This window comes from Salvelinus namaycush, chromosome 11 (genome assembly GCF_016432855.1).
Source record: "Salvelinus namaycush isolate Seneca chromosome 11, SaNama_1.0, whole genome shotgun sequence".
NCBI lineage: Eukaryota > Metazoa > Chordata > Actinopteri > Salmoniformes > Salmonidae > Salvelinus > Salvelinus namaycush.
In genome coordinates this window covers 17,787,026-17,805,982 of record NC_052317.1, presented here as the reverse complement: position 1 = coordinate 17,805,982, position 18,957 = coordinate 17,787,026, and the positions used below count along the sequence as shown (strand labels likewise).

General features: G+C 40.6%; 2 protein-coding genes across 2 annotated transcripts in view; both read right to left on the bottom strand.

Annotated features, from left to right (window-relative positions):
• LOC120055875 (beta-1,4-galactosyltransferase 2-like) overlaps nt 1-5,910 on the bottom strand; it is a 137,451-nt gene extending 131,541 nt beyond the window's left edge. Inside the window, exon 1 of the mRNA XM_039003906.1 lies at nt 4,777-5,910. Coding sequence (XP_038859834.1) covers nt 4,777-4,833 — 57 coding nt within the window. The 5' untranslated portion in view covers nt 4,834-5,910. The remainder of the gene's footprint in view (nt 1-4,776) is intronic.
• Nucleotides 5,911-5,926: 16 nt separating this feature from the next.
• On the bottom strand, nt 5,927-15,572 carry LOC120055876 (V-type proton ATPase 21 kDa proteolipid subunit). The gene is made up of 8 exons (XM_039003907.1): nt 15,309-15,572; nt 14,504-14,552; nt 14,230-14,313; nt 13,552-13,629; nt 9,650-9,719; nt 8,693-8,744; nt 8,229-8,419; nt 5,927-8,086 (listed from the first exon to the last, which is right to left on the bottom strand). Exons 1-8 carry the CDS (start codon nt 15,373-15,375, stop codon nt 8,060-8,062), a joined length of 618 nt encoding a protein of 205 aa, XP_038859835.1. The 5' UTR covers nt 15,376-15,572; the 3' UTR covers nt 5,927-8,059.
• Between the last annotated feature and the right edge of the window lie 3,385 nt (nt 15,573-18,957).

Sequence of the window (18,957 nt, the reverse complement as noted above, 5' to 3'; positions counted from 1 at the left end):
TTTAGATTTATGGATGCCACCCGTTAAATAAAATACGGAACGGTTCCGTATTTCACTGAAATAATAAAAATGTTGTTTTCGAGATGATAGTTTCCGGATTCGACCATATTAATGACCTAAGGCTCGTATTTCTGTGTGTTATTATGTTATAATTAAGTCTATGATTTGATAGAGCAGTCTGACTGAGCGATGGTAGGCACCAGCAGGCTCGTAAGCATTCATTCAAACAGCACTTTCGTGCGTTTTGCCAGCAGCTCCTCGCAATGCTTGAAGCATTGCGCTGTTTAAGACTTCAAGCCTATCAACTCCCGAGATTAGGCTGGTGCAACCGATGTGAAATGGCTAGCTAGTTAGCGGGGTGCACGCTAATAGCGTTTCAAACGTCACTCGCTCTGAGACTTGGAGTAGTTGTTCCCCTTGCTCTGCATGGGTAACGCTGCTTCGAGGGTGGCTGTTGTCGATGTGTTCCTGGTTCGAGCCCAGGTAGCGGCGAGGAGAGGGATGGAAGCTATACTGTTACACTGGCAATACTAAAGTGCCTATAAGAACATCCAATAGTCAAAGGTATATGAAATACAAATGGTATAGAGAGAAATAGTCCTAGAATTCCTATAATAACTACAACCTAAAACTTCTTACCTGGGAATATTGAAGACTCATGTTAAAAGGAACCACCAGCTTTCATATGTTCTCATGTTCTGAGCAAGGAACTTAAACGTTAGCTTTCTTACATGGCACATATTGCACTTTTACTTTCTTCTCCAACACTTTGTTTTTGCATTATTTAAACCAAATTTAACATGTTTCATTATTTATTTGAGGCTAAATTGATTTTATTGATGTATTATATTAAGTTAAAATAAGTGTTCATTCAGTATTGTTGTAATTGTCATTATTACAAATAAATAAAAAAATCGGCCGATTAATCCGTATCGGCTTTTTTTGGTCCCCCCAGTAATCGGTATCGGTATCGGCGTTAAAAAATCATAATCGGTCGACCTCTACTGGTCACCCCTCACCTGCTTTGACCACCCTGAGGGGGCTCTCAGGCTATGGACTACAATCATTGTAATGCACGAAGGCCACTTGCCTCAAAAGCTCCAGACAACAGTATCCGTCCAGCAAGGTTCTCCATCAAATGTAATCCTAAGGGGAAGCCATGCATTGTGAATGATAAGAGATTTAAAATTGGGACTGTTGCCATCAGATTGAATAGGTTAATGAGTACTCATGTAAACAACGTGGTGGTGTTGCCCTACAAAAAATAAATGAGTTACATATGAGGAGCTAAAATGATTTGAGAGCAAATGTGAGAGCAAGTTCCAGGATCATAAATAGTATTGGAGTGTTGGCAGCCTACAGATAGCCTATGCTTACCTTTTTTACAGGGAGCCCGTGTACACTTAAATTGATAAATGTAGGCGCACACAAAGACATTTTGGACCACAATGAAAAATATTTGAGGTAACAAGACGTTTTCTTTGTAGTAGTGGTGCAAGTATGGCGGTCATGAATAGTGGGGCAAGTGGGGCTCCCGAGTGGCGCAGCGGTCTAAGGCACTGCATCTCAGTGCTAGAGGTGTCACTACAGACCCTGGTTCAATCCTGGGCCGTATCACAACTGGCTGTGATTGAGAGTCCCATATGGTGGCACACAAATGGCCCAGCGTCGTTTGGGATAGGCAGGCATTGTAAAATAAGAATTTGTTCTTAACTGACTTGCCTTGTAAAATAACAATTTGTGCTCAGTGTATTCTCCATAGCACTTAGGGGCTGCGGTGAAGTAATCATTGCAAAAAGTATGATATGGGTGATTTTTTTTGTTGTAGGCACACTGATGCTCCTACATTTTGAATCCAGGTCACACAGCAACATATTTTGGTGCATATGCATGTAAAATGGTAGCACTGTAGAGCCCTGCCACATTGCTAGAGTGCACAAACTAAAATCAAGTAGTTCTCAACATATTATTCCTGAGTAGTTTGTGATCAGGCGGGATATAATTAGCGTGAGACTTCAGTGGATGATCTTCAGTAGATCATCCATGATCAGTTTGGCCCTACAAACCCTATCACTTCAATGCACAAAATGACACAGTGGGTAAATGTTACATGGACAACTAAGATGAGGAACAATTGCAATGATGTGACATCCAGATTCTGATCAAGAGATAGTGATATCTATTGGTGGCGCCTATCATTTCAGCATATTCAGCAAACAATGTTACATCTATATGGTTACATATACAGTACCAATAAAAAGTTTGGACACACCTACTCATTCAAGGGTTATTCTTTATTTGTACTATTTTCTACATTGTAGAATAATAGTGAAGACATCAAAACTATGAAATAACATATATGGAATCATGTAGTAACCAAAACAAGTGTTAAACAAATCAAAATATATTTTATGTTTTAGATTCTTAAAAGTAGCCACCCTTTGTCGTGATGACATCTTTGCATATTATTGGCATTCTCTCAACCAGCTTCATGAGGAATGTTTTTCCAACAGTCTGAAGGAGTTCCCACATATGCTGAGCACTTGTTGGCTGCTTTTCCTTTATTCTGCGGTCCAACTCATCCGAAATCATCTCAATTGGGTTGAGGTCGGGTGATTGTGGAGGCCAGGTCATCGGATGCAGCACTCCATCACTCTCCTTCTTGGTCAAATAGCCCTTACAGAGCCTGGAGGTGTGTTTTGGGTCAATGTCCTGTTGAAAAACAAATGATAGTCCCACCACGCGCAAACCAGATGGGATGGCGTATCGCTGCTGAATGCTATGGTAGCCATGCTGGTTAGGTGTGCCTTGAATTCTAAATAAATCACTGACAGTGTCACCAGCAAAGCACCACCAGTCTAATGTCCATTGCTCGTGTTTCTTGGCCGAAGCAAGTCTCTTCTTCGTATTGCTATCCTTAGTAGTGATTTCTTTGCAGCAATTCGACCATGAAGGCCTGATTCACACAGTCTCCTCTGAACAGTTGATGTTGAGATGTGTCTGTTACTTTAACTCTGTGACGCATTTATTTGGCCTGCAATCTGAGGTGCAGTTAACTCTAATGAACGTATCCTCTGCAGCAGAGGTAACTCTGGGTCTTCATTTCCTGTGGCGGTCCTCATGAGAGCCAGTTTCATCAGCTTGATGTTTTTTGTGACTGCACTCAAAGTTCTTGAAATTTTCCAGATTGACTGACCTTCATGTCTTTGAGTAATGATGGACTGTCGTTTATCTTTGCTTATTTGAGCTGTTCTTGCCATAATATGGACCTGGTCTTTTACCAAATAAGGCTATCTTCTGTATAACACCCCTACCTTGTTACAACACAACTGATTGCCTCAAACGCATTAAGAAGGAAAGAAATTCAAAAAATTAACTTTTAACAAGGCATACCTGTTAATTGAAATGCATTCCAGGTGACTACCTCATGAAGCTGGTTGAGAGAATGCCAAGAGTGTGCAAAGCTGTCATCAAGGCAAAGGGTGGCTACTTTGAAGAATCTCAAATATAAAATATATTTTGATTTGTTTAACACTTTCTTGGTTACTACATGATTCCACATGGTTACTACATGATTCCATGTGTGTTATTTCATAGTTTTGATGTCTTCACTATTATTCTACAATGTAGAAAATAGTAAAAATAACCCTTGAATGAGTAGGTGTGTCCAAATTTTTTGACAGGTTCTGTACACACACTATAGCCTATCTACACAATTATCATTTCAGCTACATCTTCTTATAACTACACTGAACTAAAATATTAATGCAACATGCCACAATTTCAAACATTTTACTGAATTACACGTATAAGGAAATCAGTCAATTTAAATTAATTCATTAGGCCCTAGTCTATGGATTTCACATGACTGGGAATACAGATATGCATCTGTTGGTCACAGATACTTTAAAAACAATGGGCCTCATAATGAGCCTCAGGATCTTATCACAGTATTTTTGTGCATTCAAATTGCCAATCGATAAAATGCAATTGTGTTCGTTGTCCGTAGCTTATGCCTGCCCATACCATAAACCTAACACCACCATGCAGTCTGTTCACAACACAATTAACATTAAATTCTGGCAACAGCTCTGGTGGTCATTCCTGCAGTCAACATGTCAATTGCACGCTCCCTCAAAACTTGAGACATCTGTGGCATAGTGTTGTGTGACAAAAGTTGTGAGTGGCCTTTTATTGTCCCCAGCACAAGGTGCACCTGTGTAATGATCATGCTGTTTTATCAGATTCTTGACATGGCACACCTGTCAGGTAGATGGATTATATTGGCAAAGGAGAAATGCTCACTAACAGGGATGTAAACAAATTTGTGGACAAAATTAGAGAAATAAGCTTTTTGTGTGCATGGAACAGTTCATGAAACATTTCATGAAACATGGGACCGACACTTTACATGTTGCGTTTATATTTTTGTTCAGTGTTGATACCAGTGGACAGCGCAGGATGGATCTTTCCATCGCTGCTTCCAAGGACCGTTCTGCTTATTGAAATAATGTTGTTGAACGTGTGGGTCTCTTGAAAAAAAGGACGTTGCAAATGCATGTAGAATCACGGGTCTAGGATGCTTCAGCAAAATGTGCATGACACCAAAGCAAATTGTATAACAAAAACATCAATAACCACAATTAAACATATAAATGTTGATAAATGGAGATGTTTGGGATAATAAAGAAGAATCAAAATGGCAGGCTAAATTAAAAAATACAAGGTAAACAAAAGAACGAAATGTAATGAACAAATGAAATAGAATAGTCTTACCTTGAGGTGGCAAGCAATCCTCCTCTCTTCTATGAATGCATTTCCTTTTTGTTGCATCAAGCTTTTATATGAAATCTGTAAATGTCATTAAAAAAAAACTAAAATAACAAAAAGCCCTCACAAAAAATGCACGTAATAAAGCATGGAGCCCGTTTTATTTCTGATGATAAAATCGGTCATTTCATTTTTCGTGCAGATACTGTTAAAAACGTTTTGCCATATAAAAGACATGGCAGATATGAATGCCTCATTTTGTTTGATCATTTACGGAGGGCAATATGCAAAATACAGTGTAGTAAATCTTCTATCTTCATAATTCAGTCAATTCAGTCAGGTTTGGTGTTGATATGAAGCAAAAAGGAGACTGTAGCAGGTTCATCTCGCTCTCTTCAGTACGGAGTCTCAGTTGGTCCAAACTCTCGGGTATTCTGCCACCAGAGGGAGCTTATACTAGGTCCTATCAGCATTGCACATCTCTAGTAGTTTGCAGCTAAAAAGACAGGACTACAGTAAGTGTAATATCGGCACTTTTGTGGGGTACAATTTGATGTCAATAAAAGTCAATTAATATAGCAAATGTTGCTGCCCCCACTTTTGTAAATGTAATTAAGCAATAAGGCAGAGGCATAAGGTGTGATAGGTCCCCAGTAAATGTGCAAATTATTTAATATATAGCGCCATCTATCGAAATTATAGACTGGGACTGGGACATAAGGAAGATCATTACAGAAACAACATTTTAAAAAACGACTTACATCCAGAAGAGGATGGGTCATACCGCTGAGCCAGGTTCCTCTAAGATTTTTTAGGGAGTTTTTCTTGGACACTGATTTCACCTCAGCTTGCTCTGAGGTCTAAGCCAGGCTGCCCTATCAAGCAAAAAGGCAGTAACTGCTCATTTGGTCAAAAAAAGAGTTAATGTCATTTTTGATACATGAAATACATGCTTAATCATGGGGACAAGTATCCTGCCTCGTATTTTGTTTTGGAGAAAATGGGGGTCATGCTGTGAAACCAAGGTAAATAAAAGCAATTTTTCTCAGTTCCACACTATGAGCAGTTAGTGCCTTTTTGCTTTGTAGGGCAGCAGGTATCTCTAAAGCACTTTGTGACAACAGCTGACGCGAAAAGCTTCATAAAATACATTTGATTGAACGGTCAGTTTGGTGTATTTTATTCTTTCAAGGACAATTAAGTCAAGAGGACCCACTTTTACACATGACAAAACAATGGCTTCACCACAACATATTAAACACAGTCACTAAAGCCAGAGGCATGGTCTAGAGATCTTCATTTACATGAGGAATGACACACCACTACAGTACAGGTGGCCAACCAAGGACCTAGTCTCTCAAAGTAAGACATGAGCATTCACGGCCCTCTCTCAAGCAGCATACTTTGAAACCTACAACAGTTGGGACTTACAGTCCAAATGTTATCCATTGAAGTAAAATGCTTCAGTACCGAGGCTCTCCAGGACCAGGATGGGCACCCCTGTATTACACCAAAGGTCACTAAGGAATGTTCAAAAGTAAGGAATGAACACCACTGAATCATTTAAATAAAATGGTTGGTAAGGAGAGGATGGGGACTCAGTGTGAGCCCTCCATAAGTGCATCTCAAATGGCACCCTATGTCCTATATATAGTGCACTATTGTTGACCGGTCCTGGTCAACAGTAGTGCACTATATATAGCAAATAGTGCTCTAGTCAAACTTAGAGCACTGTGTAGGGAATAGAGTGACATTTGGGACCAACAGTCACAGCAAGTTGGATGTTATGAATATTAAAATGGATGCCAGTTTATGACAATAGACACAATGATTGTATTTAACATTTAAGGGCTCAATCTAAAAGTCGTAAAATCAGTAGCACTGGTGGACATAGATGTTGCAGCTAATTCATTAAATATTTATTTTTTTTTAAACAAAAGCACGACTAAGAAAAAGGCCAACCGGTCTGAAGAAGTTCTTATCGATGTTCTGCTCGAGTACCATCTCTCCAAAATAATACATGTCAGCCCATTCACAAGACAAGGAGCTTGGCGTATTCAAGCTCAAAGTTACACAAAAATAGAGGAAAGCAGAATAATGTACAAGGGTAAATGGTCTTGAAGAAAACCGCTAAATTTCTCACTCTCCACAGATAGTTAACAGGGGGTTACAGACCTATCTAAGAAAGAAAGAACAAAAAAAATAGATGGTCACTTAAAATCATATACATGTATATTCAGCCACAGCTCATTCAATGTGGACAAAGACCACTTGCATCAACAACAACAAAAAATCTGACAACCCAAGCTAAGGTACATGGAATGGTAAACAGCCTCAGGTCACAAAACAACAGACCCTTTATATACACACACAAATGTACTATTCTCATTTTTAACCAATCAAAACCGAAGAGTGCCAACCAAAATGGTGTGCATACATCCACACAAATTAAATGAATGACAGCTGACTAATGTAAAACAACCAACAATTACCATTTCAGAGTAATATCTCTTTAGGTCACCTTTGTATCAATACATTTTGATTCATTTAGTGTTACTATAGTACTGGTTACTTACACCAGTCATTGATAAATATATAGTAACTGAAACTAGTGAAAAACATTATGGATTACATTAGTCATAGATATAATAATTTGCTTTGTTATACCATGACTTTTGCATACAAACATTTCAATACTTCAAACCAAATTTTTTTTTTTTTTTTTTTTTTTTTTTTTTTTTTTTACAGGCATTTATCACAATTCCATGTAATGAACAGAACAGCTCTTCACGGATTTGCGATGGCTCATGAAACTAACTTCCTTCAAACTGAACACAGATTCCAGAAAAGTTTATCTGACTCTGGAGAAGTAGACAGGGCCTCATTGCCAAAATATGGCTTTAAAGAAATCCAATAAAATAAAATGTCCCTACTACTACTACTGACTGTAATAGATTTGGTACAACAGTAAAAGTATGTAGGGAATGCCAAGAGGTTTGCTAGAGATGAACTACTTTTTTCCTACAACTGTGGTAATACGAACATGAATTTTATTCAAAAGGGATAGGATTTTGTCTTAAACACCTGCAGTTTAATCTAACCTTTCGGTTGCATTCCTTTAAGACAAAATGGTGCAAATATGTCACTCTTCAGCAAATGGTTAAAAACAATCGCAGACAAAAAAAGACATTTCAATAATTTACTATGTATTTACACAATCCATCTGCTTCTCCAGCTTTGTCTTCCATTGATCTTGTCATCGTGATCTTATGTCTTGCGGATACATCTTCTAGTCACCCATTTTTACTTTCGATGTCTACAAGAAAATACATATATTTGATTATGTAATAAGAAAAACAAGAAGCAAACCTATATTCAGTTCATGCAATCGGCTACAGAATGATTACGCCATTCAACCAATCAAAGGATGAAAACTGTGGCAAAAGAATGTCAGTTACCTGCAAGATGGCTACAATCACTCCAAATAGCCCAATCGCACTGCCGAAGATTTCCACAATAAGGATTTTGACGAAGAGGCTGCCGTTCTGGGCATCAGCCAGGGCGGCTCCACTCCCAACGATGCCAACACAGATGCCGCAGAAGAGGTTGGAGAAGCCCACAGTAAGACCAGCACCAAACATGGAGTAGCCTGTCAGGAAAGAACACAATCAGTACAGTCTTTACTTTATAGCCTGAAATTGTATTTTATCATTTGAGCTATTGAAGCCAATGGCAAAATGTGCCTACTTTACATCTAATGTTGAGCCTGCCTTTATATCATTGGAAATTAAGAACGCGTTCGACTTCCAATCAACAATTAGCCTGAGTGCCAGTCTGTTAGTGCCATCATGCCAACTCCTTGTCACTCATGGTCATGCCAAACAGGCTAATTAACACCCAATGTCAGCAATTATCTTCTTACCTGCTTGGTAGTTCCTTGCCCCAATGGTCTCTGGTGTAGTGCCGCTAAAGCTCTATAAAGGGAAAGATGGTGTGTAAAGAAATAGAATGTCTCTAATAAAATTGGAGCCGTCTACTACAGTATCATACATCAGTAAGCCTGAAGAAAGATTCAAGGCCGTTCTCCAAGAAGGCCCTTCCTGAGGCTACGGCTAGTTACCACAGGTTCAGTCCTTAATGGTACCCTATTTCCTATTCATTGCACTACTTCTGACCAAAAGGAGTACACTATATAGGGAATAGAGTGCCATTTGGAATAAAGACATCTTAATACTATATCACCATAGTCATAGTGATAAGTACTTTACAACAGTGCTTATTAATTAAGTAAAAATACATTAAAGTACTACTTAAGTCATTTTTGGGGGGTATCTGTACTTTACAATTTCTATATTTGACAACTTTTACTTCACTACATTCTTAAAGAAAATAATGTACTTTTTACTCCATACATTTTCCCTGACACCCAAAAGTACTCTTTACATCTTGAATGCTGAGCACGACAGAAAATGGTCCAATTCACACACTCAAGAGAACAAGCCTGGTCATCCCTACTGCCTCTGATCTGGCGGACTCACTTAATACAAATGCTTCATTTATAAATGATGTCCGAGTGTTGGAGTGTGCCCCTGGCTATCTGTACATATTAAAAACAAGACAATTATACCATCTGGTTCTCTTACAATTGATAAGTGAAAATATTTTTGCAATTACATTTACTTTTGATATTTAAGTATATTTAAAACGAAATACCTTAAGACTTTTACTCAAGCAGTATTTTACTGGGTGACTTTCACTTGAGTCATTTTCTATTAAGGAATATTTACTTTTACTCAAGTATGACAATTGGGTACTTTTTCCCACCACTGTTAAAGGACACAAAATGATTATCATATCATAAGCCACCTCTCATGCTTACCTCAGCCATGTTACTTATCACGATTGCCATGATGATCCCATATATAGCTACGGCCTCGCAGAAGATAATGCTGTGGACAGGACGAGACAGCAAAAGCATTTAATACAAAACATTGATGGGAAAGACTGTGGTCTTATCAATACAAAACATACAGTTGAAGTCGGAAGTTTACATACACCTTAGCCAAATACATTTAAACTCAGTTTTTCACAATTCCTGACATTTAATCTGAGTAAAAATCCCCTGTCTTACGTCAGTTAGGATCACCACTTTATTTTAAGAATGTAAAATGTCAGAATAATAGTAGAGAGAATGATTTATTTCAGCTTTTATTTATTTATTTCATCACATTCCCAGTGGGTCAGAAGTTTACATACACTCAATTAGTATTTGGTAGCATTGCCTTTAAATTGTTTAACTTGGATCAAACGTTTTGGGTAGCCTTACACAAGCTTCACACAATAAGTTGGGTGAATTTTGGCCCATTCCTCCAGACAGAGCTGGCGTAACTGAGTTAGGTTTGTAGGCCTCCTTGCTGGCACACACCTTTTCTGTTATGCCCACAAATTTACTTCAGGTATTAGAGTGGGGTCTGGGCTTTGTGATAGCCACTCTAATACCTTGACTTTGTTGTCCTTAATAAGGCATTTTGACAACTATGGAAGTATGCTTGGGGTCATTGTCCATTTGGAAGACCCATTTGCGACCAACCTTTAACTTCCTGACTGATATCTTGAGATGTTGCTTCAATATATTCACATAATTTTCCTCCTCATGATGCCATCTATTTTGTGAAGTGCACCAGTCCCTCCTGCAGCAAAGCACCCCCACAACATGATGCTGCCACCCCCATGCTTCACGGTTGGGATGGTGTTCTTCGGCTTGCAAGCCTCCGCATTTTTCCTCCAAACATAACAATGGTCATTATGGCCAAACAGTTCCATTTGTTTCATCAGACCAGAGGATATTTCACCAAAGAGTATGATCTTTGACCCCATGTGCAGTTGCAAACCGTAGTCTGGCTTTTTTAATGGTGGTTTTGGAGCAGTAGCTTCTTCCTTGCTGAGTGGCATTTCAGGTTATGTCGATATAGGACTCATTTTACTTTGGATATAGACACTTTTGTACCCGTTTCCTCCAGCATCTTCACAAGGTCCTTTGCTGTTGTTCTGGGATTGATTTGCACTTTTCGCACCAAAGTACGTTCATCTCTAGGAGACAGAACGGGTCTCCTTCCTGAGCGGTATGATGGCGGCGTAGTCCCATGGTGTTTATACTTGTGTACTATTGTATGTACAGATGAACATGGTACCTTCAGGCGTTTGGAAATTGCTCCCAAGGATGAACCAGACTTGTGGTCTACAATTTTCTTTCTGAGGTCTTGGCTGATTTCTTTTGATTTTCCCATGATGTCAAGCAAAGAGGCACTGAGTTTGAAGGTAGGCCTTGAAATACATCCACAGGTACACCTCCGATTGACTCAAATGATGTCAATTAGTCGATCAGAAGCTTCTAAAGCCATGACATCATTTTCTGATATTTTCAAAGCTATTTAAAAGGCACAGTCAACTTAGTGTATGTAAACTTCTGACCCACTGGAATTATGATACAGTGAATTATAAGTGAAATAATCTGTCTGTAAACAATTGTTGGAAAAATGACTTGTGTCATGCACAAAGTAGATGTCCTAACCGACTTGCCAAAACTATAGTTTGATAACAAGAAATTTGTAGAGTGGTTGAAAACGAGTTTTAATGACTCCAACCTAAGTGTATGTAAACTTCCGACTTCAACATACATACATAAATGTAGAATAATAGTGAAGACATCAAAACTGAAATAACATATGGAATCATGTAGTAAAAAAATAAATAAAAGTAAAACAAATCAAAATATATTTGAGATTCTTCAAAGTAGCCATCCATTACCTTCATGACAGCTTTGCACACTCTTGGCATTCTCTCAACCAGGATCACCTGGAATGCTTTTCCAACAGTCTTGAAGGAGTTCCCACACATGCTGAGCACTTGTTCCTTCACTCTGCGGTCCAACTCATCCCAAACCATCTCAATTTGGTTGAGGTTGGGTGATTGTGGAGGCCAACTCATCTGATGCAGTACTCCATCACTCTCCTTCTTAGTCAAATAGCCCTTACACAGCCTGGAGGTGTGTTGGGTCATTGTCCCATTAAAAAACAAATTATATTCCCACTAAGCGTAAACCAGATGGGATGGTGTATCGCTGCAGAATTCTGTGGTAGCCATACAGGTTAAGTGTGCCTTGAATTCGAAATAAATCATTGACAGTGTGACCATCAAGGCACCCCCACACCTTCATGCTTCACGGTGGGAACCACACATGCAGAGATCATCCGTAGACCTACTCTGTGTCTCACAAAGACACAGCGGTTGGAATAAAAACTCTCAAATTTGGACACATCAGACCAAAGGACAGATTTCGACCAGTCTAATGTCCATTGCTCATGTTTCTTGGCCCAAGCAAGTCTCTTCTTCTTACTAGAGTCCTTTAGTAGTTTCCTTGCAGCAATTTGACCATGAAGGCCTGATTCACACAGTCTCCTCTGAGGCATTGATCAAATCAAATGTCACATTCACCGAATACAACAGGTGTAGGTAGACCTTACAGTGAAATGCTTACTTACTACAAGCCCTTAATTAACCAACAATGCAGTTTAAAAAATAAACGAAATTAAAAAATATACCCCCCCCCCAAAAAAAAATAAGGGAACAAAGTAACAAATCATTAAAGAGCAGCAGTAAAATAACAATAGCGAGGCTATATAAAGAGGGTACAGGTACAGAGTCAATGTGTGGGGGTACCGGTTAGTCGAGGTTGAGATGTCTGTTACTTGAACTCTGAAGCTTTTATTTGAGCTGCAATTTGAGGCTGGTAACTCTAACCTATTCTCTGTACCAGAGGTAACTCTGGGTCTTCCTTTCCTGTGGCGGTGCTCATGAAAGCCAGTTTCATCATAGCGCTTGATGGTTTTTGCGACAGCACTTGAAGAAACTTTCAAAGTCCTTGAAATTTTCCGGATTGACTGACCTTCTTGTCTTAAATTAATGATGGACTGTCGTTTCACTATGCTTGTTTGAGCTGTTCTTGCCATAATGTGGACTTCGTCTTTAACCAAATAGGGCTATCTTCTGTATACCACCCCTACCTTGTCACATCACAATTAACAGGCTCAAAAGCATTAAGGAAAGAAATTCCACAAATTAACTTAACATGGCACACCTGTTAATTGAAATGCATTCCAGATGACTACCTCATGACGCTGGTTGAGAGAATGCAAAGTGTGCAAAGCTGTCATCAAGGCAAAGGGTGTCTACTTTGAAGAATTTGTTTATCACTTTTGTGGAGACTACATAATTCCATATTTTTTATTTTAACCTTTATTTAACTAGGCAAGTCAGTTAAGAACAAATTCTTATTTTACAATGACGGCCTACACCGGCCAAACCCTCCCCTAACCCGGATGACGCTGGGCCAATTGTGCGCCGCCCTATGGGACTCCCGATCACGGCCGGTTGTGATACAGCCCGGGATCGAATCAGGGTCTGTAGTGATGCCCCTAGAACTGAGATGTAGTGCCCTAAACTGCTGCGCCACTCGGGGATCATGTGTAATTTCATAGTTTTGATGTCTTCACTATTATTCTACAATGTAGAAGATAGTAAAAAATAAAGAAAAACCCTGTAATGAATAGGTGTCCCCAAACTTTTGAATGTATATATACACAGTATGCAAATACAGACAAAAATTAAGCCTAGATTTTGACTAGAAAGCATTTTTAAATGGTGATTTTAGTCCAGGGGTAAACTTAATCTGGGAGTGAGAACCCGGCCCATAATGACACATTTTCACTTTGAATATCTTACCTGACCAAATTCTTTGTTTTAATCCGTGGTGCTTTTACACCACCTCCTATGATGCTGGAACCTGTGATGTAAATGCCCCTGTAAAACAAGGAGGACAAAATTCATTATGAACATAAAACTAGGTTTGGATGATACCTGGGGGACCTCTTCTACAATATGTTACTCCAAATATTGCAATATCCGATATAATCGTTTTGCGCTGTTAATGACTAGATAATTCCAGACTGTGTAATTTAAATTTATTTTCAATATTATAGTCGCATTCTCACTTAATAATCTTAGTTTGGTGAAAAACTAAGGCTTAGTTAATTAAATGTAGACATCATTTAACATATTGATACCGCCTAACTAATAAAACTGCACAGTTTTGATTTGTAAAGTTCAAGTAGAGTATAGTCTAGCACATCACAATATATTGTCAATGTCAAATCAAGATATTTGATTTAATCACAAAAATCAGACCAACCCGACAAAGCAGAACATAAAAACAGTGATACACTAAAATAATACTCCTGCCATCCAGGAGTAGTAATTTAGCCTGCATGAAATAGGGAAGAGGATGGGGACAAGACACTAGTTGCTATTTGAATTTTCAAATCTAATTTCAGAACTTCCCTATTCATACTGGACAATCTCTTCTGATGCAACACTCAAAAGAGGGAAATTAAGAATACTCACCAAGCTGCTCCGACAACAGAGAGCGAGATGGCCAAGCCAATCCCAAGGTTTGCCCACATAAAGGGCGACGTTTCTGTCAAGAACCTGAGGGAGAGAGTACAATTTTACCATGAAAATCAAACATTCTAAGCATTAGTCTAGGTCAAGACTTCTAAAATACCACCTGACTGGAATTCTATTAGTAATCAGCACCAGACTCAGAATTGTTGCCTATATTCTTATGCCTATGATATATCCGACTGTTCTAACTAAGACAAGAGACTGTCATACTAACCATGCCACATCAAAGCGGAATCCAAGATCGAAGATTGTGTAGCAGATACCTGAAAAATATCAACGCAGAAAAAAAGTGGAAACGTTTTCATGAGTTTATGCATGTGTGTGTACACTGTATGTAGATGTATGTGTGTTTCTGTACAGTACATGCAATGTCAAGCCACTGAGATACAAAACCAAATTGTGTCCGAGAAATTATGAAATGTCAGAAGGTAAGTGTGATAGCTCACACGAGAAGTGCTTAGGTTCCTATTTTTCTGACTGTAGAAACTAAGCTAGCGTGATTTATTTAGCTATGTTGTGGTATATACGTTTTCTATAGTAAAGTTATGCTGTTAGTGCAGGGCCTTATACTATGCAGTCGAACATTAGTTAGTTAATCGCTTGCTAGCTAACGTTAAACTAGTTAGCAAGCAAGCTACGTTACTTCCTGTAAGCATTTTGTCAAATTCTTACAAACAAATGGCTAAACAAGTTTTTGGACGGCAGTGCCACAAGCGTAAATAACAACATTCAATGCAAGGAAGCTAGAACGCTAAATAACTAGGAATCCTGAAACATTATGACTTTTGTGAACAAGCCATCACATCACTGCAGAGACAATTTATCTACTACTAACTAGTAGCGCAGCGGGATAACGTCACGTTAGTTAGCAAGTCAGCACAGTACCTGTCAAGCAAAGACATGCACAATCAATAAATACAAACGAGTGCTTTTTTAATTAAAATAAAGTATATTTTTGCCATCATCATTAGCTAACTAAACCCATTACATTAGCTAGCAAATATACAACGTTTTCTTACCGACAATGAGAATAGTACTCCAGAAGGCCAAAGTGACCCCAGTGTAGAGAATGGCGTGTCCGTTCATGATCCACTCAATCACCCAAACCGCGATATTTTACGGGCAATCTTACAACACTAGCTTCGGGTTGGTGTTTACAATTGACTCCAAACGGTCTGAATAATATAAATAATGTTAATCACCCCCCGAAATCGTTCAATTGGAGAAGAAAAATCGAACCATCAAAAAGGGGAAGGAATGCAGTCAGCTGATCGAGCTTGACTTGAGCATGTGACTGTGATAAGAAACGTCATTCTACTTCCTGTTTTCCAACGCCGCGGGAGCTTCAGAGCAGCCTCCGCTGGCCCATGTCTAGAAGGGATAGCGATTTTGTCAAATTAATTAATTAAATGTTATTTTCGTGTCAAATCGCCAATTGGCAACCCACCCCTTATGGGATTAATTGACACATAAACAAACATTACAATAATTCACTATGGTAATTAAATGCTAATTCTTATTCCGGTGTTCTCTGCATTGCAAAAAGAGTGAAAAAAATTATAATAATCTATACTTAATAGATAAGGTTATCCAAACAATAATTACGTCCCTAGAGCAGTAAAATAATATACATACATATATACAGTGGGGAGAACAAGTATTTGATACACTGCCGATTTTGCAGGTTTTCCTACTTACAAAGCATGTAGAGGTCTGTAATTTTTATCATAGGTACACTTCAACTGTGAGACGGAATCAAAAAAAAAAAAAATCCAGAAAATCACATTGTATGATTTTTAAGTAATTAATTTGCATTTTATTGCATGACATAAGTATTTGATCACCTACCAACCAGTAAGAATTCCGGCTTTCTTTAAGAAGCCCTCCTGTTCTCCACTCATTACCTGTATTATTAACTGCACCTGTTTGAACTCGTTACCTGTATAAAAGACACCTGTCTACACACTCAATCAAACAGACTCCAACCTCTCCACAATAGCCAAGACCAGAGAGCTGTGTAAGGACATCAGGGATAAAATTGTAGACCTGCACAAGGCTGGGATGGGCTACAGGACAATAGGCAAGTAGCTTGGTGAGAAGGCAACAACTGTTGGCGCAATTATTAGAAAATGGAAGAAGTTCAAGATGACGGTCAATCACCCTATGTCTGGGGCTCCATGCAAGATCTCACCTCGTGGGGCATCAATGATCATGAGGAAGGTGAGGGCTCAGCCCAGAACTACACGGCAGGACATGGTCAATGACCTGAAGAGAGCTGGGACCACAGTCTCAAAGAAAACCATTAGTAACACACTACGCCGTCATGGATTAAAATCCTGCAACGCACGCAAGGTCCCCCTGCTCAAGCCAGCGCATGTCCAGGCCCGTCTGAAGTTTGCCAATGACCATCTGGATGATCCAGAGGAGGAATGGGAGAAGGTCATGTGGTCTGATGAGACAAAAATAGAGCTTTTTGGTCTAAACTCCACTCGCCGTGTTTGGAGGAAGAAGAAGGATGAGTACAACCCCAAGACTACCATCCCAACTGTGAAGCATGGAGGTGGAAACATCATTCTTTGGAGATGCTTTTCTGCAAAGGGGACAGGACGACTGCACCGTATTGAGGGGAGGATGGATGGGGCCATGTATCGCGAGATCTTGGCCAACAACCTCCTTCCCTCAGTAAGAGCATTGAAGATGGGTCATGGCTGGGTCTTCCAGCATGACAACGACCCGAAACACACAGCCAGGGCAACTAAGGAGTGGCTCCGTAAGAAGCATCTCAAGGTCCTGGAGTGGCCTAGCCAGTCTCCAGACCTGAACCCAATAGAAAATCTTTGGAGGGAGCTGAAAGTCCGTATTGCCCAGCAACAGCCCCGAAACCTGAAGGATCTGGAGAAGGTCTGTATGGAGGAGTGGGCCAAAATCCTTGCTGCAGTGTGTGCAAACATTTACATTTACATTTACATTTAAGTCATTTAGCAGACGCTCTTATCCAGAGCGACTTACAAGTTGGTGCATTCACCTTATGATATCCAGTGGAACAACCACTTTACAATAGTGCATCTAACTCTTTTAAGGGGGGGGGGGGGTTAGAAGGATTACTTTATCCTATCCTAGGTATTCCTTAAAGAGGTGGTGTTTCAGGTGTTTCCGGAAGGTGGTGATTGACTCCGCTGACCTGGCGTCGTGGGGGAGTTTGTTCCACCATTGGGGTGCCAGAGCAGCGAACAGTTTTGACTGGGCTGAGCGGGAGCTGTACTTCCTCAGAGGTAGGGAGGCGAGCAGGCCAGAGGTGGATGAACGCAGTGCCCTTGTTTGGGTGTAGGGCCTGATCAGAGCCTGAAGGTACGGAGGTGCCGTTCCCCTCACAGCTCCGTAGGCAAGCACCATGGTCTTGTAGCGGATGCGAGCTTCAACTGGAAGCCAGTGGAGAGAGCGGAGGAGCGGGGTGACGTGAGAGAACTTGGGAAGGTTGAACACCAGACGGGCTGCAGCGTTCTGGATGAGTTGTAGGGGTTTAATGGCACAGGCAGGGAGCCCAGCCAACAGCGAGTTGCAGTAGTCCAGACGGGAGATGACAAGTGCCTGGATTAGGACCTGCGCCGCTTCCTGTGTGAGGCAGGGTCGTACTCTGCGAATGTTGTAGAGCATGAACCTACAGGAACGGGTCACCGCCTTGATGTTAGTTGAGAACGACAGCGTGTTGTCCAGGATCACGCCAAGGTTCTTAGCACTCTGGGAGGAGGACACAATGGAGTTGTCAACCGTGATGGCGAGATCATGGAACGGGCAGTCCTTCCCCGGGAGGAAGAGCAGCTCCGTCTTGCCGAGGTTCAACTTGAGGTGGTGATCCGTCATCCACACTGATATGTCTGCCAGACATGCAGAGATGCGATTCGCCACCTGGTTATCAGAAGGGGGAAAGGAGAAGATTAATTGTGTGTCGTCTGCATAGCAATGATAGGAGAGACCATGTGAGGATATGACAGAGCCAAGTGACTTGGTGTATAGCGAGAATAGGAGAGGGCCTAGAACAGAGCCCTGGGGGACACCAGTGATGAGAGCACGTGGTGCGGAGACAGATTCTCGCCACGCCACCTGGTAGGAGCGACCTGTCAGGTAGGACGCAATCCAAGCGTGGGCCGCGCCGGAGATGCCCAACTCGGAGAGGGTGGAGAGGAGGATCTGATGGTTCACTGTATCAAAGGCAGCCGATAGGTCTAGAAGGATGAGAGCAGAGGAGAGAGAGTTAGCTTTAGCAGTGCGGAGCGCCTCCGTGACACAGAGAAGAGCAGTCTCAGTTGAATGACTAGTCTTGAAACCTGACTGATTTGGATCAAGAAGGTCATTCTGAGAGAGATAGCAGGAGAGCTGGCCAAGGACGGCACGTTCAAGAGTTTTGGAGAGAAAAGAAAGAAGGGATACTGGTCTGTAGTTGTTGACATCGGAGGGATCGAGTGTAGGTTTTTTCAGCAGGGGTGCAACTCTCGCTCTCTTGAAGGCGGAAGGGACGTAGCCAGCGGTCAAGGATGAGTTGATGAGCGAGGTGAGGTAAGGGAGAAGGTCTCCGGAAATGGCCTGGAGAAGAGAGGAGGGGATAGGGTCAAGCGGGCAGGTTGTTGGGCGGCCGGCCGTCACAAGACGCGAGATTTCATCTGGAGAGAG